Here is a 23,273-nt window from a genome sequence, read left to right as displayed (position 1 = left end):
TGCCTTGCACGTAGTAGATAGCTAAATATTATTTAATGACTTAAGATATGTGATCACTACAAGTTTTTGAGACGTTATGTACAACTCCATGTCTGTAATTGAAATTATTTACTAATTCTTTCTTCTAACCAACTTTTGCTGTAAGGACAAGTTGCTTTCGTAGAACTGAGAATTTTTATTGTTGCTTAATAAGTAGAAAAGAGATTTAAGATATATTTTTATCACTTTGAAAAATGCTCTCTTAAACCAACTTATTTAACATTTTAACTGGTTCTGTTTTTGTTTCTCATGTTTGATTTCATAGTAATAATGAAAAACCTCAAATAGACAGTTTTTCCATGATTACCAGACTTTGTTTTTCTTTCTCTTGTAGAGGTCCTTTGTTCTCCAATGTTGCTGTCAACATTCAGTCATTTCTCCTTGTTCCACATGGCAGCAAATATGTATGTTCTGTGGAGCTTCTCCTCCAGCATAGTGAACATTTTGGGTCAAGAGCAGTTCATGGCAGTGTACTTATCTGCAGGTAATAAGCTTTATTCTTAAAGGATTCCCAGACAGTTGGTGAGTTTGGAAGCTAGTCTCTTCATGTTATAGGTGAGGAAAGTGGTAACTGAGAGGTAAAGTAAATGACCCTATGTCATTCAGCAAGTTGTGCAGTGGGTCAGGCTTTTCTTTCCCTACAGAATATCTGAAGCGATAGACAGAATAGGTACTCATGCTTGCACCTCACAGTGACCTAGGTAGAAACCCGTGTGACACGTTAGTCTCTGGGGTGGAGATCAGATATGGAAACCATTTTAATGCCTCACTAAAATTACTGAACTGTGACTTATTTCTCAGGTGTTATTTCCAATTTTGTCAGTTATGTGTGTAAAGTTGCCACGGGAAGATACGGACCATCACTTGGAGCAGTAAGTATCTCTAATTAATTTTTTTTTAATTTAGGTTTAAGCCCTGGCTAGTGTGGCTCAGTGGGTTGAGTGCCAGCCTGCGAACTGAAGGGTCACTGGTTTAATTCCCAGTTAGGACACATGCCTGGGTTGTGGACTAGGTCCCTAGATGGGGATGCACTAGAGGCAACCGATTGATGTAGCTCTTGAACATTGATGTTTCTCTCCCTCTCTTTCCCTCGCTAAAAATAAATTTAAAAAATAAAAAATAAAAAATTTAATTTAGGTTTTAACTTCATTTTAAAATAATTATAGTTACAAAAAAATGACAAAATTAGTACAGAGAGTTTCTATATACCCTTCACCCTACTGTTAACTACAGAAGGATTATACAATTATCAAAGCCAGGAAATTAACATTGAAACAATTCTACTGGACTTCCAGCCAAGAGGCAGGCATAGGTAGACACACTGAGTCTCCCTCCACAACTAAGAAGGAATACAACTACCTTAAAACGAGACAACCAGAAGTTCCAGAAAGTCAAGCTGCATGGAAGTCCAATGAACAAAAATATAAAGAAGAAGTACTCATCCAGACAGGTAGGAGGGGTGGAGCCGGGGCAGAGCGGACGCCGTGTGGCTGCGGTGGCGGCAGCAGCAGCTGTGGCCTGCTGGTGAAAAGCACAGTCACATGTTTAAAAAAAGTAGGGAGGGACACCTGTGGAGTGCTCCCAGCACTAGATCAGACTATGCAGCTCATGCTTCTAGCACCAGCGAAAATAAAACCTCATTGCTTCTGACTGTGCAAACTACGGGGGATTGGGATGGAGGAGGAAACTGCCAGTCTCTTAGCAGAGTCCATTTGTTTAGAGGGCCCCATGGTCCTAGAACTTTTGCATACCCACCCACTGCAAGCACCACAACCAGGGCAACAGCTAGAGAGACACCAGTCCCATATGGAAAGTGTGAGAAGTGCTTGGAAAAGGGGTGAGTGCTGAGCAAGCAGCATTGTTCCCTTTCAGGCCCCTCCCCCACATACAGCACCACAACATGGTGAAAGGGGTTGCCCTGTACTGACAAATACCAAAGGCTCTGCCCCATACAACGTAACAGGTGTAACAGCTCTACCTAAAACACAGAGGCAAACAAACACAGGAGCCTGTCAAGATGAGGAAACAGAAGTATGGCCCAAAAGGGGGAACGGATCAAGGTTCCAGTGGGAGAACTAAGCAACAAGGAGATAGCCAACCTAATAGACACAGAATTCAAAACACTGGTGATAAAGATGCTGACAGGCTTGACAAATATGCTTGAGTATGGCAAATGCATAAGGGAAAAAGTGAAGGCCATGCTAAATGAAACAGGAAAAGCCACACGAAACCAGTGCTGAAGGGAAGGAAACCGGGGTTCAAATCAAGGATTTTGGAGCAACCAGTACAGAATGAAGAAACAAGAATTGAAAAAAATGAGGAGAGGCTTAGGAACCTCTGGGACAACTTTAAACACACCAACATCCAAATCACTGGGTTGCCAGAGGAGAAGAGGAAGAGCAAGAAATTGAAAACTTATGTGAAAAATAATGAAGGGAAACTCCCCAAATTTGGCTAGGGAACTAGACATACAAGTCCAGGAAGCACAGAGAGTCCCCAACAGGCTAGACCGAAAGAGGACCACACCAAGACACATCATAATTAAAAACCCAAAGACTCAAGATAAAGAGAGAATTTTAAAAGCAGCAAGAGAAAAGAACAGTTACCGACAAAGCAGTTCCCATAAGACTACCGGCTAATTTCTCAAAAGAAATTTACAGGCAAGAAGTATTCAAAGTGATGAAAAGCAAGGCCCTACAACCAAGGTTACTCTATCCAGCGAAACTATCATTTAGAATGCAAGGGCAGATAAAGTGCTTCCCAGACAAGGTAAAGCTAAAGGAATTCATCATCAGCAAGCCCTTATTATATGAAATGTTAAGGGATTTATTTAAGAAAAAGGATAAAATCTTTTAACATTAAAATGACAACAAACAACTATTAACAACAGAACCTAAAACAAAAACAAATTAAGCAAACAACCAGAATAGGAACAGAATCATAGGTATGGGGCTCATTTGGAGGATTATCAGCTGGGAGGGGTGAAGGGGAGAAATGGGGAAATGATGGCAGGGACTAAGTAGCGTAACTGGTTGGTACAAAATAGACAGGGAGAAGTTAAGAATAATATAGGTGAGGCTGAAGCCAAAGAACTTGTATGCACAGCCCATGGACATGAACTAAGAGGGGTGGGATTGCTCAAGGGAAATCGGGTACTGGGCAGAGGGGAGCAAAGGGAAAAGAAGTTGGGACTACTGTAACAGCATAATCAATAAAATATTTAAAACCTAATCTATATCTAGAATTTATACATTTGTAAAGCCTTGAAAATTTGAGGCTATAGCTTTTAACAATTGACCATTTTTATATGCTGACTGGAAGAGAGTACATATTGAGAGTAATCAAGAAGATAGGAAAACAACGTGGGTGTCCATCAAGAGATGAATGAATAAAGAAGATGCAATTATGTATCTGTATACACACATACACAATGGAATATTAGGCATTAGAAAGAATGAATTCTTGCCATTTGCAGCAAGTGCACTAAGTTGAACGGAAAGACAAATACCATATGATTTCATTTATATGCATATTTAAAAACAAACGAACAAAAAACACAAAAGAGAAACTAATACAGAGAACAAAGTGGGGGTGGGGCATGGAGGGATGGGTGAAAAGGGGGAAGGGTATTAAGTATAAACTTCCAGGTATAAGCTAAATCAAGGGGATGAAATGGACCACATAGGGTGTACAGTCATTACTATAATCACCACTTACAGTGACAGGTGGTTACTAGACTTAACTGTGGTGATCACTTCATGTTGAATCATCATGTGCTCCTGAAACTAATACAATATTGTATATCAACTATAATTTAAATTTTTTTTAAATGAGTAGTCAGAACATTGGGTCTGATCCCTATAAACCAGAAAGCCTAATCTAGCATTGGAAAGTTCTAACTAATTACAGATTCGAATCTGATACTATCTGTCTAGACTATATTTGAGTATCTGCTTTGCAGGTTAGATGGCTAGGCATTGTACTATAAGCTGGGGATACAGCCAGTGAGCAAGTTGATCAAAATTCCTGTATGTTCCAGAAGCCTTAAAAAAATTAAATTACCTATGTACTTTCTTTTGAATTTCATGGCTGATTTCTAGGCATATAGAAATATTTGTGTAATATTTCTCTAAAGAATACACATTCATTGTGTACATATTTAAATACTAATGACTTAAATGCATTCAGATAGATTTCATATTTACAGCAACTCAAAAAAGGATAACTTAGAAAAGAGTGCTTATGTAAAATAATCACCCCATGATTTCTGTATTCCTCAGAATTTTGTATACTTTTCCTAATCAGGTCTTTATATTGTTCTATGATCTACATGCCTTTCTTAACATACAAGGAGGTTCCCTCACCCCCAAATGGATTATCTTCTGGAGGGTGGGCCCCTTGTAATACAGGCTTCCCCTGGTAGGTGAGTGTTCTAGGAACCACCTGTATCAGTGTACCAGCTGACATTGTTGTGAGAGGTTGTGTTCAGCTTCAGTGAATATTTCTTGAAGACTTTTAATGTGTTTGCCCATTCATGATGGGTGATTTACGAGCACACCTGCCCACACCGCACTGAGTGTTCAGCAGTTTTGACCAAAAACAGCATGACCCCCATGGCCCACCCTCCCTATTTATTTGATCTTGCCCTGGGTGACTTTCTTTTGTTTTCTCTATGAAAAAAGTTTTCAAAGGGAAATAGTTTGTGAGCATGGAAGGGGTGAAACAAAAAATGGCAGAAGCACTAAAAGGCATCAGAGTAGAGTTTAAAAACTTTTGAGCAATGGAATAAATGTCTTGATAGGTGTATTGCATCAAATGGAGAGTACTTTGAAGGTGACTGAAGTTTAAACATGTAATAATAAATATACAATTTAAAAATAAAGATTTTATTTTTAGAGAGAGGGGCAGGGAGGGAGAAAGAGGGAGAGAAACATCAGTGTGTGGTTGCCTCTCATGCACCCCTAACTGGGGACCTGGCTTGTAACCCGGGCATGTGCCATGACTGGGAACTGAACTGGCGACCCTTTGGTTCACAGGCCAGTGCTCAGTACACTGAGCCACACCAGCCAGGGAAAAATACAGTTTTTTATAAATAAATTGCAGTTTCTTTTTGGTCCCCCCTCGTTAAGTCCCATTATTCCTTGATGGAATTTTTGTTTTCCATATAAATTTGGTGCTGGTATAATTTATATATTTCAGTTTCCATTCTGTACCTGATTCATCAGGTAAGCAAGCATCTGTTATGTGAAGGCAGTGAAGACCACTGGCATGACTCAAATGTGAACTCTGACTTCGAGTTCAGTTTAGTTGGGGAGAAACATACACACATCTAATACACTCTGAAAGGGCTGAGTATTTTCCAGATAACTCGGCGGGGGGCGGCGGTCTGAGTGTAGGGAGACTTTCTCATAAGCTGAAAGAACCTGGGAGGGTATTTTGATGTGTCCTCAGACAATTGTTACTTGCCCTTTGCACCTAAGAAAGTGATGTCAAGGGTGAACAGAGGATGGCGGCATGGTATTGGAATTAGACTGGGTGTGAATCCCAGCTCTGCCACTTGTCTGTGATTTCTAGGACATATTACTTAACCTCTCTGAACCTCAGTTTTCCCATATAAAATGGGGATAACACATCTATTTTTTATTTTTAATGCAAGGGTGTCTAGCATGCTTAGCGTAGTAAGGAACATGTAGTAAGAGATGTGGAAGTGGTAGTTCCTATTTATCAAAATCCTATAGAGCCCCAGCAGGATAATTATTATCCCCAAATACTCTCATTCATTCTTGGTTAAAATTAAACTAAATAACCAAGTATAATGTATTTTTAATGAAAAAACGGTGGGGGAGGCACTAATCATAAAATTGTGTTAGAAAATATGAAGTATTAGTCTTAATGTCTTCATCATAATCCTTTGTTAAAAGATGAAGGAGACTGCTAAAGAATATTTGTCAATTACCATGTTGGCACTAGAGAGCAAGAATTTGTTAAGGGTACTAGATTTTGGTAAGGGTTTGTTAGAGCTGTGCATATTATGAACCTCATTAAAATGAGTTTCTTACTAGTTTTTAGCAGGAAGCTTTTCTCTAATCTGCTTCTCAAAGTTTATTTTCTGCAGAACATAATTCTTCATCTTGAGATGGCAAAGATAATCAAATGTTTGTTGTAGGAGACAGTATTTGTTAAAATGTTACAGAGGCCCTTGCTGATGTAGCTCAGTAGATCGAGCACCAGCCTGCAAACCGAAAGGGTGCCAATTCGATTCCCAGTCAGTGCACATGCCTGGGTTGCGAGCCAGGTCCCCCATGGGGGTGTGTGAGAGGCAAGTGACCGATGTTCCTCTTGTACATCAATATTTCCCTCTCCTCCTTTCAAAAGTAAAATCTTTTTTTAAAAAGTTACAGAAATTTTTTTCACTTGAAGTTGTAAATTTGTAGACCAAATTTGTTTGCCAGTATTATGATAATCTGTTACCATAATTTCATTGATTTAACTTGTACATAAAGTGAAGTCTCTTATAGAAATGTGTTTAGTCTTTTCTTTTTTCTTTTTTAAAAAGATTTTATTACTTCTAAAGCAATGGGAAGGGAGGGAGAAAGAGGGAGAAAAACATTGATTGGTTGGCTTTTTTTTTTAAGTATATTGTATTGATTATGCTGTTACAGTTGTCCCAATTTCTTTTCCCTTTACTCCTCTCCACCCAGTACCCCCCTTCCCTCCAGCAATCCTACGCCACTTAGTTCATGTCCATGGGTCGTGCATATAAGTTCTTTGGCTTCATCCTTTTCTATACTATTCTAACTTCCCCCTGTCTATTTTGTACCTACCAATTATGCTTCTTAATCCCTGCACCATTTCCCCATTTCTCCCCCTGATTGGTTGGCTTTCACAGGCCCCCAGCCCACAATCCAGACATGTGTCCTAACTGGGAATCCAGCCAGGAACCTTTTGGTTTGCAGGCCAGCATTCAATCCACTGAGCCACACCAGCCAGGGTTCCTTAGTCTTTTTTACAAGGTTTCAAGTAAAATAAAATGGTCACTACAGCAGATTCATTTGGAATTCCATTTTGATGTATCTGTAGCGTTTTGAGTGTATCTCCTTATATAACATTTTTAGTGGCTGCTCTACGTATTGCAGTATATACACATCACTTATAGGAGTCTACTTAAATCCCACACGTGAGTTTCTTTGGGTAATTCATGCTCACTCTCTGGTTGGGGAGTTTTATTGAAGTTCAAGAAGTTCTTTTTTCGTTATTAAGTGAAATGATGCATTTGACATGTTTAACACTGTCTCTGGAGTTCATTAAGCACTCACATGCTGGTTGTTCCACATCTCATTGCCTGTAGTTAAATCCTTGCCAGGTGGTTACTGTGTGATGGACTTGGAACCCCTTTGCCCAATATTTTGTATATTAGTTACCAAAAACTTTTAAACTTTGTGTTCACGTAGAAGTTTGTGGCTTATTAAGTTTCTGGGAAAGTATTGCTACTTTAGATATTGTGGTCACTAAGCAGTTGCATGTTGAGACTTTTCACATTTTCACGTGTGTTAACTTGCAGTCGGGCGCCATCATGACAGTCCTCGCAGCTGTCTGCACCAAGATCCCAGAAGGCAGGCTTGCTATTATCTTCCTTCCAATGTTCACGTTCACGGCAGGGAATGTGAGTGTTTTCACAAAGTAAAGTGTGGGGAGTGGTGATGTTTTTATATTGACTTGAATTCTTGTCCTTAAATAAGAAATGTCAGTGCTGGAGGAGTCAAAGTTGTATCAGTTATGTTCTCTTTTGCTGGCTTGTAGGCCCTAAAAGCCATTATTGCCATGGATACAGCAGGAATGATCCTGGGATGGAAATTTTTTGATCATGCCGCACATCTTGGGGGAGCTCTTTTTGGAATGTAAGTTTGAGTATAATTGGTCGCTATACAGCTTTTTCAGGTCTTTTTCCTCTCGCACTGCTAAGGAAGGCAGAGTACACGGCGGGGGGGCAAGTGGGGTTGGGAGGGCGAGGAATCTGCAACATGGTTTGGCCTTGCCCAGTTTTGCCGTGTGAGGTGGGGCATGAGAATATCAGCCTTGCCCCTGCCTACGTCCTTTGTAGAGAGAGACCCTACTGTTAACCTCAGGTCACCCCGACTCCTGACCTGTCATGACTCCTAGCCCCTTTGGAGACTATTCTCCAGCCCCCAGTCTGGGCTGACATCTCCTTTCCCCAGTCTCAGGCCTCCTCTCCCCTGCCCAGACCCAGCCCTGACTTCCATCCCTTGGGTGCTAGGTGCACACTGAGCGTGCAGAGCTGTGCTCTGCCTGCAGTGAGTGTCCATGCACGCGCGTGCCAGGCTGAGCATCAGAAACCGCTGGTGAGCACTTACTGAGCATCTGTTGTGTGGCAGGCGCTGAGCCTACCTCACATTACACTGTTATTTCCTCCATCTTATGGGTGGGCTCCGAAGTGCTCTTCCTCGGGTCAAACAGCTCTTAAGTAGCAGAGCAGAGAGTTCAACCCTCCTCCCAAGCCCTGTCATACCATGTTGAGTACAGTTGCATTGTGGTGCAGACTGATCTTCCACGTGTGCTTCAGACAGTGTTCTTTTGCCTGAAACAGTCTCTGTCGCAGAACTTCCCTCAGGACTCCCAGAGCCCATCTGACCACCGGAGTTCCTGTAGCAGAGTTACCACCTGTCTGATGTGTGGGGTCCCCTGATGGCCTAGCTTTCTTGTATAAATGCTGCCTTTTGCCCGTACTTGGTTTTTACTTCATTTCATGGCAATGGGAAAACTTAAGTTTTTTTAATTTTATTTTTTAAAGTAAAAACATCTAAGTGGAGCAGTTTTGCCCAGTAGGCGGTAGAATTAAATGCCATTTTTAATTTTCAGTGATGATTAAAGAATAGCATATGTGAGTTCTAGCTTTAACGGCAGCAACACATTATAAATAGTAGAAACTGACCTGGTATTACAGGATGAGAAACAGAGAGACTGATGAGAAAGGGTTCTGTTTTATCCTTCCATGTATACTTAAAGCATCTTCTCCCCAGCAGGTTTTTATTCTTCTGAACTATAATTAGATGACCTTTTTCCATTCTGAAAATAATTGGATCAAATGCATTTTATAGTCCAGGATCTGAAACACAGAGGAATCCTTTTTCTTTGCTGTTTCTAATTCTACCTTCTTTCATTTACTCTATCTCAGTCATCCAGAATTCACCTTTAATCTAGATTTAGAAATCTTCACAGTGGTAGATTCCATTAGTGTGCTGCACATTTCCTTGACTTTATGTCCCTCACCAATTTTTATGGTCTTCATTTTGTACTGTTGCAATAATAATAGCTAACATATATTGAATATTTGCTGTATGCCTGAGCTAAGGACTGATTGTAATAAGTAATTCTTTAAAATCCTGTGAGGTAGTCCATTTTATAGAAAGGAAACTGCTTAAAGAAGTGGATTTGTTCAAGGTTACAAAGTCATTGCAGAGCTTGAGTTTTAGACAGCATCAGACTGAGGCTGCAAAAAGAAAAAGAGAAAAATTGTTTTGAAGTGTTTTCCTAATTTAAATTTAGCCAAATTTTAACTTACATGTATAATCAGAACAGTGTACCTGTAAGATTAAAATATTTGACTCTCTGCTCAAAATAAGTAGGTTAAAAAATTTTGGGATGAACACTTTATTAATGGAGAGTATCTGACAGGTGATTCATTTCTTGCAAGAGTTTTATAATTGCATTTGAATCTTAGTTGCACTTTTTCTCTTGTTCTGAGTTCACCACAGAATTTGACTCTTAAGTCCAAGAATTCTGTTAAATACGTATTAACTTGCATTTCTTTTAATATCATTTTTTTTCTTTTTGTGAGTTTACTGATCTTATTAATTTTTCAAAGTTTTAATGGTCACTTTTTATGATCGGATTTTAACTATTTTGAGTGAATATTAAGATTTAGGTACAATTTAGTCACCTTACAAAAAATAGAACATTTAAAAATGGTAAAACCTTAAACTGCTAATCTGATACCGATCTTAAAGCAAATAGAGCATTTTTTTTTAGTCAGGTGTCTGGGAGATACAAAGATCAACAAAATCTGGTCTCTGCCTTGGGACAAGAAATCTGGGGAGACTAGGGCAAAAATAAAAGATTTCAAAACAGCCATTTCAGATCAACCCCACCTCATCCAGGTAGCCCTCCAAGCCTCCCCAAGCCCGGGACAGGAGGTTCATGCCTCTGAGTTGCACTTGCAGCCTGTGCTGCTTTCGGGTAGAGCACTGGGTCTTGCAGAACCTCGACCTCTCAGCTTCTCAAAAGCAGGCCCTTCTCATCTGTCACTCACTCTGTTCTTCAGTTTATAGTAGATGCTCCCTAGTGCTGCAACAGCACAGTGGTCACAGCACTGGTTTTGGAGTCAGACTTTGGTTCTAGTCTGAGTTCTGGAGATTCCTAGTTGTGCAATATGAGCAAGTTAAGTTACTAAACCTCTCTGTGCTTCAGCTTGCTCAGCTCATTGCTTCAGGTTCCTTTGTAGGCAGTTTTTAACAGGAGAGTGGGGATTGGAACTGTAATTTGAAAGATGGGCAGAATTTGGTTCAGCACACAACCCTTGTGTAGCCAGGTGGAAATGATGAAAAGCATTTATTAGCCATCACTGGTAAACTACTTGTGAATGTTTTCACCAGGCTTAGTATCGGTCTGACCTGCTATTAGCACCTTGGGCACATTACCTTCTCTCAGACTTGGTTTCCTCGTGTCTGTAACAGGAAAAGTGATGCTTAACTTGCAGAGATGGGGTGAATCCCAAGTAGTGTGTGTGAAGTACTTCCACTGTTCAGATCAGTCACATGTGGTCTCACCCTACTTAGATCTTTTACATACTCCATATATTAAAGGTAACTCAGATTTATATTGAATAAATTAGCTATTTTAATAAGCTATATAGTAAATTTTTTAAATGTCAATTTGATATCATCATTGTACTTAACCATTTGAATGTCACACTGTTTGAATGTTGGGCCTGCTTTTTTTTCTTTTCCCTAGATGGTACATTACATATGGTCATGAACTCATTTGGAAGAACAGGGAGCCTCTAGTGAAAATTTGGCATGAAATGAGGACTAACGGCCCCAAAAAAGGAGGTGGCTCTAAGTGAAAGTGGGGTTGGATGATACCGGTCATCTGGTCCATGGCCCGAGAGCCCCAGGAGCGCATCGGCTCTGGAGTGGAGTGCCCACATCTTCGCTCCTGCCGGGAGACACCCAGTGTCTATAGCTTTCCCCACATTGTAAACTGCGTCCTCAGTACGTGTCTCATTAGAAAGTGAACTAGGACAAAGTTGTGAAATAAAGGTTTCTATCTCTAGTTTGTAAACAGAGGGTGTGTGTCTCTTTTGAGGAGCACTAATGCAGCCCTGGAATCTTGCACAGGGACCAACCTGATGGAGTCTTGGAGGGAAATCTAGAGTGGCTCCCAGGTTTTTGCACAATGGCCTTCTAGAATCTCTGCTAAGCATTTATTTGTACCTACCTACCCCTTTCTTGGGTTGATTAACAGATAAAAGTTGTGTATCTTTCTCTGACATGGTCTGAAACAATAGCTGCAGTATTTTCCAAATTTTCCCAAGAAAGGTAATGTTTCCTGGTAGTAAGTGACATATAAAAAAGGCTGTGTTTAGGTTTTTGCTTTCTGGGTTAAAATTGTAGCTTAATTAAGACTTAAAGGAAGCATCTTGGATAAATTCGGACTTGAGTCTGAGCCTAATTTCATCTTACATTTGAAAATGACCATTCTTTGAATTGAAGCATCTTACTGAAAGAGCAGGCAGTGGTCATCATAAGTAGCTTCACTTTTGTGGAACTAACTTGCCTTCATGATTGAGAAGTATTTCCAGGAAATGGAATTTGAGAATTTAAGTTTTTCTTAAGCAGATTTACAGGAGAGTTTTTAGTGTTTTAGTGCCTCTCCAGATCTTACAGCTTGCACTGGAGAGGAGTGAAGGCACTGGCTTACCAGGTGCTGGGCATGGGGCGCTGGGTTTTGGGAGGCAGTGGGTCACACCCACCTTACACTGTGGAAAGCTGACTGGCAGCCTGTCCCCAGAACATAGGGATGGTCCAGGATTTGTCATTTATTCAAATCTTTTTCCCACTAAGCCAGACTCTTCTACTGTGAAGTACCAGTTATTCTTACCAGATAGAAGGTTCTATTCTGGTTTTAAACCAGTGTCACTTCCAGGAGGAAGAATTTTTTTAACCCAGTCCTCATTTTGCCCGGAAGGAACCAGGGCAGTCACTGTGGGAACTGCCTGAGGTCACAGTGCTGTGCTTTCACTTTTTGAAATACATGATGCTGGCAACCCTGTGTGTACAGATGAGGCAAGAAGTGCTTTTCAGAGGTGGGATGGGAGGCTGAGATCACATGAACATTTCATGGGGAGTCCAAAATGAGATTCATGGCTTGCCAGGAGCAGATCAGGAAAAGTCTCCCTGCTTTGTGCTGGTTAGGAGAGGAGCATTTAGAAGATCAAGTCCCTAAAGCACTTCTCTGTCCAGTACATCCTCTTCGCTGTGAGAGGCCGTGGAGGTCAGCACCCAGCTCTGGAAGCACAAGCCCTAACTTAACTGCCCACAGCTTTGCCAATTATCTCTGCTCCCGTCTGCCCACTCAGGCATTGACTTTATCGTGTCTGCTTCTCTGCTGACACTTGATCACCTCAAGGACGTATTCTGCCTGGCTCGTGTGCCTTTAGCTGTGCTGCCTCCTAAGTGTGGCATCCCCAGAAATGCACCTGTTACTGCTCTGTCTTCCCCACTTACTGTGGCTTCAGTCATCATCATGAGCGTGACTTCTGAGCTCTGGACTCAATATCTTCATATGCTAACTATAGGGTTCCAGGGGCTGGGACCCCACTCTGCAGGCACCTCAAATATAACTGCTGGCTCAAGGAGTGATATTGCCAATTGGAAGCCAGAAACCTGGAAGCCATTCTGGATTTTCCTCTCACATCTTATTTCTGGAATCCAGCTCCTCCTCTCCACTCCGAGGGCCCTATCTTAGTTCAGTCCCTCGTTTCTAACCTGGACTGTGGAGACTGTTCTCCAGCTGGTCTGTAAAATGTCCTTGTACTTTTCCACATGGCCACAGAGTGCTAAAAACACCTCAGTCGTTCCCTGTCGTTGCCTGTAAAAAACTTAGGGCTTCCTAGGCCATCCGTGGTCTGCTCCCGCTGCCTCTGGCTGAAGCCCTGAACCTTGGGACCCTGCATTCTGGCTGGTCCAGTTACCCTCCTTTGCTCCAAGCAGTTTGAGCTCAGTCCTTTTATTGTTTGATGAATGAAGTAAACAGAAGAGCTGCTTTTTTTGTTGTTGGCTTTTTGTTTTTTGTCGTCGCCGTCCCCCGTCCCCCCCCCCCCCCCCCCCGCAGGACTGAGTATTTTAGTCACCAAATCTCGGTGGCTAACCTCAGGGCCTGGTACAGAGATCACATAAAGGCAGCTGTACCTTCCAGTGTCTTCCACAGTATACTCTTCTGGACCCTCTTGGGCCATGGCCTGGCCTGGGCATTGTGTCACTTTGCTGTGACTTCAAGCTAAGTCAGGCAGTGGTTTGGAAGAGGAGCCGGCATTGTAACTGGGGGTGGGGGGGTGGGGGTGGGCTGTACTGCAGTGGGCTTTGAGGTGCAATACCTTGGATGCCATCCAAGTATATGCTTGAAGTGGAGCTCTGGATAATTAGTGCTGTTTCATTAGCATTATTAGTGTAATTGTCTGCAGTGCTCACGGAGGCCATGGGTCAGATATTCAGGAAACCTTTGAGTGAGCCCAGGGAGTTGTTTCTGATACTCGCATGCAGTATAGCCTGGAGTGTTACCCAAATTCAGCTTTTGCAATAAAACAGGAATGTAGGCCCACTAGTGGCCGAGGGTTTGTGGCAGTTTTATAAACTAAATAAAGCCTTCGACCGTGCTTTAAAACTAGGGATTTTAGAACGCCGGGAGAGGTCGGTTGAGGGCTAATGCCAATTCTCAATGAAAACCGGATTGGCTGTCACAAATTTAGCATGTAAAGGCAAATAATTGGGTGACTCACCCGGTGATTCAAACACGTGTTCTCTGGGAAGCATGGCCCCAAGATTTTCCTGTGACCCCTCATCACTGCACCTGCCCTGAGCGACTGCGAGCCCCCACGGTGCAGCCTGGCACAAGTGCGGCAGCCATGGGCGGTCCCCGAGAGGAACAGCCGCGCGGGGGCGGAGGCAGGCTGCCCGAGGGCTGACTGGGGGCGATCCGCAAGAATCTCATCATCCGACCCTCACCCTCTCTTAAGTAGCCAGGCCTGATTTATAAGATATAAGGAAACTTGGGGTTAAATTATGAAACATCTAAAAGTTGGACCTTGTCAGTGCCTCCAGGAGGTTTCATCTCCCCCATCCCCGCTTCAGCGCCCTTCCGGTTGCGCGCTGTTCCCTGTCCCTCGCCCCGCTCCAGTGTGCACACGCGTGTCCCAGCGTCCCACCCCCCACCCCAGGCTGTCACCGAGTCCTACCCCTCCTACGTGGCCACCCCCGGCCCAGGGACGGCGCTGCGGCGGCGCGGGGCGGGATCGCGGGGGCGGACACGCCGGGCAGGGGCGGTGCAGCCGGAGCGCGGGGAGCTGAGCGGCGGGCCCCGGGCCGGCATGGCGTGGCCCTGCATCAGCCGCCTCTGCTGCCTGGCGCGGCGCTGGAATCAGCTGGACCGCTCAGACGTGGCGGTGCCTCTGACCCTGCACAACTACTCGGACCTCGAGAGCCAGGAACCGGGTCCTGGAGGTGCCGCCTCGCGCAGGGGCGCGTCCCCCGCAGGCATCCGGGACCCTGGCCGGGACGTGCCACTCACTCAGTACCAGCGGGACTTCGGCGTGTGGCCCGCGCCCGCGAGACCCAGAGATGCGACCCAGGGGCGCAGGCCGGGGGCAGGCGGCCGCAGGGGCAAGTCCCCCGCATCTCCTGTCCAGGGGATCTACGTGCTCCCCATCGGTGATGCGGACGCGGCTGCAGCAGCGACCACGTCGTACAGGTACGGGACTGGGAGCCGTGAGGACCAGGATGGGTGGGAGAGAGAGAGCGCCCATCACATACACGACTTTGGCGGCCTCGAAGGTCATCCCCTGCAGGAGTCTCTTTCGCTGCTTCCCGACCAGTCCCAGAGTGAATGAGCGAGCACCTCGGGCTAACGAGGAGCTCACTACCTCACTCCCAGCCCGCTCCCTTCTTGGGCTGCAACGAGTGTGAAAGCTCTGCCTCCGACTGAGTTAAGATCTGCTTGCCTTCAACTTCCACCAGGTGGGCCCAGCATCGGAGGGGTGAGCGCAGGCCCACCGCCTGAGCTTTCTCTGGCCAGTGCTCTCTGCCCGGGGTTGGTGGTGAAGCCCAAGCAGGGTTCCCTAGTGGATGGTCCCCTGGGGATCCTATTGACTGAGGGCCGGTGACTTGGCTTTCACTGAGGACAGGTCTGTGGGTGCTCCCTATGCCCAGCTCCCCCACCCCCAGCTTGGCCCCTGGACACCTGAGGGCTTTCTCCCTTCTTTCTCTCCTTACAAAACTCAGACATACTCACTGTAGAAAAGTTGGAAATTACAGAAATAACCGCATCCCGATCTGGTAGTTCCTTCTAATCCCTAACATGCATTTGAGTGCATATTCATTTATAGTTATTACAGGGTTCGCTTCTTACTGTATACGTGTGGATGTCTGTGCATGTTACTAGATGTTCTTACACAACATGATTTTTAAGAAATGTGAAGTATTTTATCTTATAGATATGCATCTATCTATCTACCTCTAAATACTATAAATGTACTCTCATGTCATTGAATATTCTAGTCTGGGGCTATTACAAATGCTATTCCTTTGGTCCAGTTGCTTCGCTTCTGGGAATTTCCCCCATGTGGGTTGGAGCTAAGGAACATAAGGTCTGTTGCAACATCGTACAGCAAAAGATGGAAACAACCCCACTGTCCTGCTGATGGAGGGGACTGGTTAATTATAGCTCCGCCATAGGATGGGCTACTGGGAAGCCCAGAATGCACTGATAACAGAAGCTCTTCAATAGGTCCGCATCAAGCCCTGGCCAAATAGCTCAGTTGATTAGAGAGTACTGTCCCCATACCCAAGGTTGCAGGTTCAGTCCTGGTCGGGGCACGTACAAGAATCAACTAATGAATGCATAATTACATGGAACAACAAATCAATGCTTCTCTCTCTTCCTCTCTCTCTAAAACCAATAAATAAAAATTAAGAAGAAAATAGGTCCACGTCAAACCAGCAACACGCAAAACAGCATGCCTACTACTGTCTGCCTTTTCGAAAGAGGTATCGAAATACACAAATCTACACATATCTACTCAAGCAAGCACAGAATCTCTCTGGATGAATAGTAACCTTTGAGAGAGAGAGAGGTAGAGGGGTGAGGAGGATGGATGGATCCTGCCCAGGGAGGAAAGAGACTGAGTGACTTTTCACTCTACTCTGTCTCTTGGACTATTACCTTAAAAAAAAAAAAGTACAGGTGTTACCTTTTAAAATTAAACAATTTTTTAGAAAAAAAAACTTCTGTGATAAGCATCCTTATAGCTACATCTTTGCTCCTATCATAATTTCTTTAGTATAAATTCCTACATGTGGAATTAAAGGAGTAAAGGGCTATGAACTTTGCACCTCAGTTTTATTTTTGAATCAACTGTATTGAGGTACAATTTCCAGACAGTAAATGCATCCACTGTAAGTGTACAGCTGGGTGACTTCTGTGTAAGCCTGGGCACCACCACCATTATCAAGACATGCAGAACATGCCAACTCCCCAGAGGCTCCTTCACGGGCCTTCACTTTTTAAGAACTTGACAGGGAGTGGTTGTTGCAGGTTGGGCCTGTGTTCAGGGACACATGCTCTCAGCTTGAGGGAGTGTCGGGGGCAGGGCAGGAGGGGGTCAGTGCTGATTGCTGCACTATGGGACCCTGAGCCAGCTGGAGGGGCCTGAACGGCGAGGTCTGGGGGGGCCTGAGGTCCTGGGTGTGCAGTGCCTTCCCGTGGCTGATGTTCTAGGTGCCAGGAGCAGGAAAAGGCAGCAGCTTCAGCTCAGGGAGGAAAGCGCTTTCTAATAAACAGAACTGTCGATGGGGCAGCTGCCTCACGTGGTGCTGAGCTCTCCTCACCGGGATGTTCAAGCAAAGGCTGGGCTTTAGAAGGGGTCCCTCACCCATGGTGAGCAGATGGCGGGCCTGAAAGTCCTGCTTGGTCCTCCCAGCTCCAGTGACATGACAGGCACTCATTATCACTCTTCTTAGCATGCACTGGGCACCGGGCTCAGGACTTCCCATGGATTATCTCCCCAAGACTTCCCAGTGATCCTCTGGAATCAGTTCAGTTCTTGCCATCCCCATTTTACAGATGAGGAACTTGAGGGGCTGGCACAACCTCCCACAGAGCAGGAAGTGGAACCCAAGTGCATCTTGCCTCAGAGACCAAATATTTTTTTTAAAGATTTTATTTTTAGAGAGAGGGGAAGGGAGGGAGAAAGATAGGGAGAGAAACCTCGATGTGAGAGTGGTACATCGATCGGTTGCCTTGCACACGCGTCCCAACTAGGGACCAGCCTGCAACCCAGTCATGTTCCCTGACCAGCAATTGATCCAACAGCTTTTTGCTTTCCCAGACCAAGCCCAATCCACTGAGTTTCACTGGTCAGAGCTATTATCTTCTTGACCAGAGACATTGGTCTGCCTTCCTCTCTCCTGAGCAGTCCCCAGGTCCTGCTGATTCCACCTTCGATCCCTTCTATGTCCCTGCTACAGCCCGCCTTCAGCTGGGCTCCAGCCCCAGCCCTGCTCCAGGAGCTGCCAAAGGCAATACTCTGGCCACTGGCTCTGGTTGCTTCCTGCTACGGGAAGCCTGCAGCTGCCCTGGGGCAGCAGCCTGAGATGCCAAGCCCAAGGCCCAGCTCAGTTTGGGGACAGAAGGGCACACCCAGGGGAGGACCTGCTTCCCCAGGAGAAACAGAGCAGCAGATGGCTCAGGCAGCCGGTCTCTGGAACCTTGCAGCCTCAGGAGCAAAAATGATCTCCTAGGACCCTGGCCCAGCTTGCCTCCTGGCATCTGAGTGCTGACCACAGACAGCTGCTCCCGGCACACGCGACCCGCCCTGTGGGGCCCAGCTGTGCCGCTGCCAAGGAGAAAAGGCAGCTTTGTTGACCTCAGAGCCTGAAACCCAGCCAGAGCTCTGGGTGGGATGAGACAGGCGTGGGTCCAGCTCGCATGTGGGTGCTGCTCCAGCCAGCTGGACACTCTTCCACAGAACACGGCCTCGGCCAGGTACGCCTGTGGACATGACCGGTCTCTGTCTTCCTAAGCTCACTGGCTAGTCGTGGAGTTGGTATTTAAAATAGGTCTTTTTTGTTCAGAGGAGTTGAGGAATTAAGTCTTCATCAAAAGAATGCTACTCCGAGGACAAGGAGGGAAGTGGTGCCAGCTTCCCTGCGGCACACCACCGCCCCTCCCTGCACCCATGCTTGGGCGCAGAGCCGTGCAAAAAAGCCAGACCGTCTTGTAGGCTTTTGTGATGGTCAGTATGATTGATTCTCTTCTGCAGGAGTTAATGACACAAATCATCAAGAAACTAAACATAATATTGAGCCTTCTTTTCCTTCTCACTGGGAACCAGGTATGCAGGGCTTTGCTGTGCTGGGCGCTGTCCAGGCCAGCACCTTCTCTGGACATAGGGCCATCAGCAAGTGACGCGTGTTGGAAATGAGCGACCTTCACTGGTTCTGGGCCTCTAGGGCTCCCTGAAAGTGGCCCAGAGACAATACAGGGAGCACCGGAGGAAAGGGCTGGGACTTGCTTTGTCTCTGAGACCCAACACACACCAGGTGCTTGCAGTTTGGGATGAATAAGACCCAGGTGCTGACTGAGCGCCTTCCTAACTCCCTGCCGCAGCTCATCTGCAACACGGGAGTTAAGTTTCCACTACATTTTAATTGGGGGTTGGGGGATGAGTCAGGTGAGCAGACTTCACAGTGGAGGAGAGAGCCAGGCTGCAGAGTTCATCTCCTCAGCTAGTTGTTTTTGTTTTTAAAGATTTTATTTACTTATTTTAGAGAGATGGGAAGGGAGGGAGAAAGAGGGGGAGAGAAACATTGATGTGCAAGAGATACATCCATTGGCTGCCTCTCACACACCCCCAACTGGGGACCCGGCCCGCAACCCAGGCATCTGCCCTGACCAGGAATTGAACCTGAGGTTTCAGTTTGCAGGCTGGTGCTCAAGCTACTGAGCCACACCAGCCAGGGCTGTTTTTGTTTTTAAATATGTTTATCAATTTTAGAGAGAGGGAGGGAGGGTGTGAGCATGTGACATAGATGTGAGAAACATCGATTGGTTTCCTCCCATATGTGCTCCAACTGGGGATTGAACCCTCAACCTAGGTATGTGCTCTGGCCAGGAATCAAACCCCCAGCCTTTTGGTTTACAGGACAATGCTCCAACCAATTGAGCCACACCGGCCAGGGCTGCTAGTTGTTAGTGTAAAGAGAAAAATGAGCACCTGGAGCTGAAGCAGGATTTCAGCAGTGGGCACAGCCAGGAATATTCCAAGAGGTACAGGGCGAGGGCAGCGGCCCTCAGTCAGGGGAAGGGGTGGCTGACCCTCTGCAGGGCCATGACTGTGTTCTCTGCTCCAGACAGGAATTCCAGGCCTGGACTGGAGTGAAGCCGTCAAGATCCACAAAGGCAAAACCCACCAGAGTCATCACAACCCACAGCTCCAGATGGGATGGCAGCCCTGGCGCTAGCTTCCAGGTCAGCCGTAAGCTGATGCTGTAGTGCGAGGGGCTGGGGGTCTGCAGGGCTGGCTGCAAGGGGTGTGGGACCAGGCCTTTCCCAGATTAGGGACTCAAGTCAGATTTAATGGTGTAAAATGGCATTATGGCCAGGGCAGCAGTGTCCCAAAAACCACATCGTCCCCCAGCCAATAGTAAAGCAAGGCCCTTCTTTGTTATTGGCCAGGTGAGTGTCCCCCTAATGCTGGCTTCTCTGGTGAGCAGGGCCTCTTTCCCTTCTAAGTCCCAGTCTTTCCCTTGACCACTGAGCAGTAGTGACAGGCATTTGTGGAAGCGAAGATGGAGGGAGGGGAGGACTATTCAGCTTCCTGATTCCACCCCAGGAAGGCTTCAAGGAGCAGAATGGAAGGCTCATGTGCCATGTTTGACCTACTAATGCAGTGACCCTACCCACTGCAGAGGGTCCCCCACACCCTTCAGTTTAGTCATCTCCACTCTTGGAAGACAAAGAGGAATTATTTTTCTGGAACTGGGAGGAGGAAGAAGAGGAAGAGGCCGAGTGATATGTGGCCATGTTTCGTTTTCCAGGTCCCTGAGGTGAGGAAGAAGTTTGCTCCTAACCCCTCAGCCATTTTTCAGGCTTCAGCTCCCCGGATCCTCAACGTATGACTGCCCAACAGTGGAGAGCACCACCTGGGGGGTCAGAGCCGCTGCACCAAGGAACGGGCCTGAGATCTTGGGACCGGACAGTCCCCTGCTATCTGAGGGGAGGGCCCTTTCTCACCGCGGGCCATGTCTCCCTCCCCAAGTTGCCCACGGGCTGCAGGCCTGTGCAGGGCAGAAGCACAGATGGGGACCACCCAGCTCAGCTCTGGACTTCAGCCATCCTCTTCTTCCTTGAGAAGTGTGGATTCCGGTTTTTAAATTGCCTTTTTCGTACATCTTTCAGTTTTTAAATCTGAAGAACTTGAGGATCAGTTCTGTTGTGAGCTGAACTGGTTGTTCCGGGGGCACTGAGGCATATGGACATAACAGGTCCTTGAAAGAACCAGTCACGTCTACTTTGTTTCCAGACTGCATGGTAATTTTATGACCTAGGGTAACCCAAGGAAAAGACTGTCCTTGGCTACACGTTCAAGTTGTAGAACTCTTAGGTTATCACCTGCATGTTATTCATAATAACCAGGAAGTAGTTTCCAAAAGAAGAGTTCCAGTCACAGGGTTTTAATTTCAAAGACATAATTTCTTCATGACCAAGACCCCTTATGTTTTAAAAGTGTTAGTATTTCCTGGGATGAGTGCTTGAAGCAGTGAACAAATGAACGCTATTTACCCAGTGGAAGACTTCTGAGCCCCACATTTTACTGCCAATTCCATTTTTTTCCCGTTAACATATCAATAACTTGAAGGCAACTACCATCCACTTTCTCAGAACTGGGAGCTTTTTTAAGAAGACCGTAGCATTAGCCTCAGTCCCTGAAAGACCAGCCTTTACCGCCATGCCCACTCTGCTCGTGACCAGGAGGTTAGGCCAATTTTGATAAGAAAACAGGAGCATTTCCCTTTGGGTCTTTATCTCTCTCCAGTCCCCGAGTGGCTCTAGCCTGAAGCACTTACTTAAGCCCCAAAAGTGGTATTCGGGTCTTAGAACCACCTCAGAGGGGAGGTGGGGCTGTGTTTCCAGCTCAGGCTGTAAAGGGGGCAAACCCTCAGAAGCACCAGCTCTGAGGATCAGTGGAAAGGGAAAACCAAACCCGTATGCTTACACAAAGGGTTCTATTCTTTCACTTCATTGGCTTGCTTATTAGATATTTCTAAGAGAAAAGAGACTGCCTGCTGGGCATTCTGTGGGAAATGAGCACATTAACCGAACACTCTGAAGAGTTTACTGAAATGCAAAAATGTACTGTTTCAATTTCTTGTTTCTCTAAAATTATAAACGGGCACTTTCTCCTACGACTTCCTTCATTCTGCCATTGGTAATAAGGACTTTAATGTCTCCTGGCTGCTGCTGGTATTCCTGGAGGCTCATCAAGCCTGAGCACCCTCACATGAGTCTTTCACAAAACCCAGCAACCTCCCTGTCACACTTAACCCCTACCCCCAGGAGCCTCGGGTAAAACGACTGTCTTTGAAGTAGTCTTGGACTCAGATCTTGAATTCTCCACTTGCTAGCTGCGAGCATCCGTGTCCTATCTGACGAGGTGAATACCCTATCTCGCTAAGAAAATCCTTGTTTATGTGCAGGGTGCTTAGTAAACTGCCAACAGAGCACAACTGTAGTTGAAATTCTTTCCTGCCCAAGCCCCTCCCCCCCTTTCCCAGGGAGCCGGCTCTATCCTCATGCACAGCTTAGTTCCATCCACTCCAGTGCCACCAACACAGCCCCTCTCGCTAGGACCTGCCCCGTCACAGGAGCAACCTGCAGCGCCCTTCCGTGCCCCAGAAGCCCGTTCCATCTGGGCCGCTGTACCTGAGTGGGGAAACGCAGGCCTGCTCCTTCCTGGCATAACTGCATGCCCAGGAGCCTTTCTGGATGCACTAAAACAAATGGCTTTTCTAACACCCCAACCTGATAACCTTCCTTACTAAATTATTAGGAGATCCAGGTCCAATCTAGGTCTTAGTAAAGCCTAACATTGTGTTACTGGAGTGGCCTTAAGAAGCAACTGAGACAACAGTCTCAGGCAGCCACGTGGTACCAACCCACAAATATCACATGTATATAACATATATTAACAAGGACAAAGCATTGGAATATTAATGGTGGTTATCCTTAAGATGGGAATTTACGGGTAACTTCCAATTTTTTTACCCCTTATTACTTACTAAAGTTTTTAAATAATCATTTTTGTATTCTGTCAAGAAAAAGTTTTAAAAATAAAAAGTTCAATCTGTTAATTTCAGCCAAGAGAGGTCACTATTAACGACCCATACCCCAAGTCAGCTAGCACAGCCAACAGCTGCCCCCACCACCTGGAGGCTGCACTGCCAGGCCTCGCTGCCAGGGGGAAGCCCCCAGGGGCCCTCCACCTGCAGTCATCCAGAGCAAGGCTCCTCCTCTCTGTGCTCTGTGGTGCTTCAAGCGCAAAAAACCCACTACAAATACTAATACTTCCATGCCTTTAGTAATTCCAGGACTTCAGGCCAGACTCCAGAAAGCAGCTTTTGAGAAAGCCTGGCCCATGGTGGGCAGATGGGGCAACTCCCCCTCTGAGCAGGTCAACTCTGCGGGCTCCATGCACGCAGGCCCTTCAGTCAGTAAGAGAGGGCCCTGAGTAAGGTGCTGCCTGTGACAGGGATTTTACCTGTCTATTCCGTGGCGCCTGTCTACACTGGAGCTGAGACAACATTCAGAAAGGAAGCCTAAGCCCCTAGTCTCCTTCCTTCAGACCATCCACCTCCATAAAGGTTGACAGAGAAGTCTGGTCCCAA

At 45.8% G+C, this 23,273-nt stretch overlaps 2 protein-coding genes across 3 annotated transcripts in view; both read left to right on the top strand.

The window, feature by feature from the left end:
• PARL (presenilin associated rhomboid like) overlaps positions 1-11,397 on the top strand; it is a 28,173-nt gene extending 16,776 nt beyond the window's left edge. For both annotated transcript variants that reach the window (XM_090274589.1, XM_090274599.1), the window contains 5 exons: positions 374-523; positions 841-911; positions 7,601-7,702; positions 7,840-7,937; positions 11,068-11,397. In XM_090274589.1, the coding sequence (XP_090130715.1) occupies positions 374-523; positions 841-911; positions 7,601-7,702; positions 7,840-7,937; positions 11,068-11,179 (533 nt within the window). In that variant the 3' untranslated portion in view covers positions 11,180-11,397. The remainder of the gene's footprint in view (positions 1-373; positions 524-840; positions 912-7,600; positions 7,703-7,839; positions 7,938-11,067) is intronic.
• A 3,270-nt stretch (positions 11,398-14,667) lies between these two features.
• MAP6D1 (MAP6 domain containing 1) lies at positions 14,668-21,797 on the top strand. The gene is made up of 3 exons (XM_090274577.1): positions 14,668-15,081; positions 19,740-19,857; positions 20,427-21,797. The coding sequence occupies exons 1-3, from the start codon at positions 14,702-14,704 to the stop codon at positions 20,505-20,507; spliced, it is 579 nt and encodes a 192-aa protein (XP_090130703.1). The 5' UTR covers positions 14,668-14,701; the 3' UTR covers positions 20,508-21,797.
• Positions 21,798-23,273: the final 1,476 nt, after the last annotated feature.

This window comes from Furipterus horrens, unplaced genomic scaffold (assembly GCF_987537825.1).
Source record: "Furipterus horrens unplaced genomic scaffold, mFurHor1.1.pri manual_scaffold_1, whole genome shotgun sequence".
Classification (NCBI taxonomy): Eukaryota; Metazoa; Chordata; class Mammalia; order Chiroptera; family Furipteridae; genus Furipterus; species Furipterus horrens.
The sequence above is the reverse complement of the archived record's forward strand: the minus strand, read 5'-3'. Positions and strand labels throughout refer to the sequence as shown.

Bases quoted from the DNA above. Each gene is read 5' to 3' on its own strand.
- MAP6D1 (XM_090274577.1), top strand. From the start codon at position 14,702: ATGGCGTGGCCCTGCATCAGCCGCCTCTGCTGCCTGGCGCGGCGCTGG. The intron at 15,082-19,739 runs GTACGGGACTGG...TCTCTGCTCCAG, and splicing joins GCAGCGACCACGTCGTACAG to ACAGGAATTCCAGGCCTGGA. The intron at 19,858-20,426 runs GTCAGCCGTAAG...TTCGTTTTCCAG, and splicing joins GCCCTGGCGCTAGCTTCCAG to GTCCCTGAGGTGAGGAAGAA.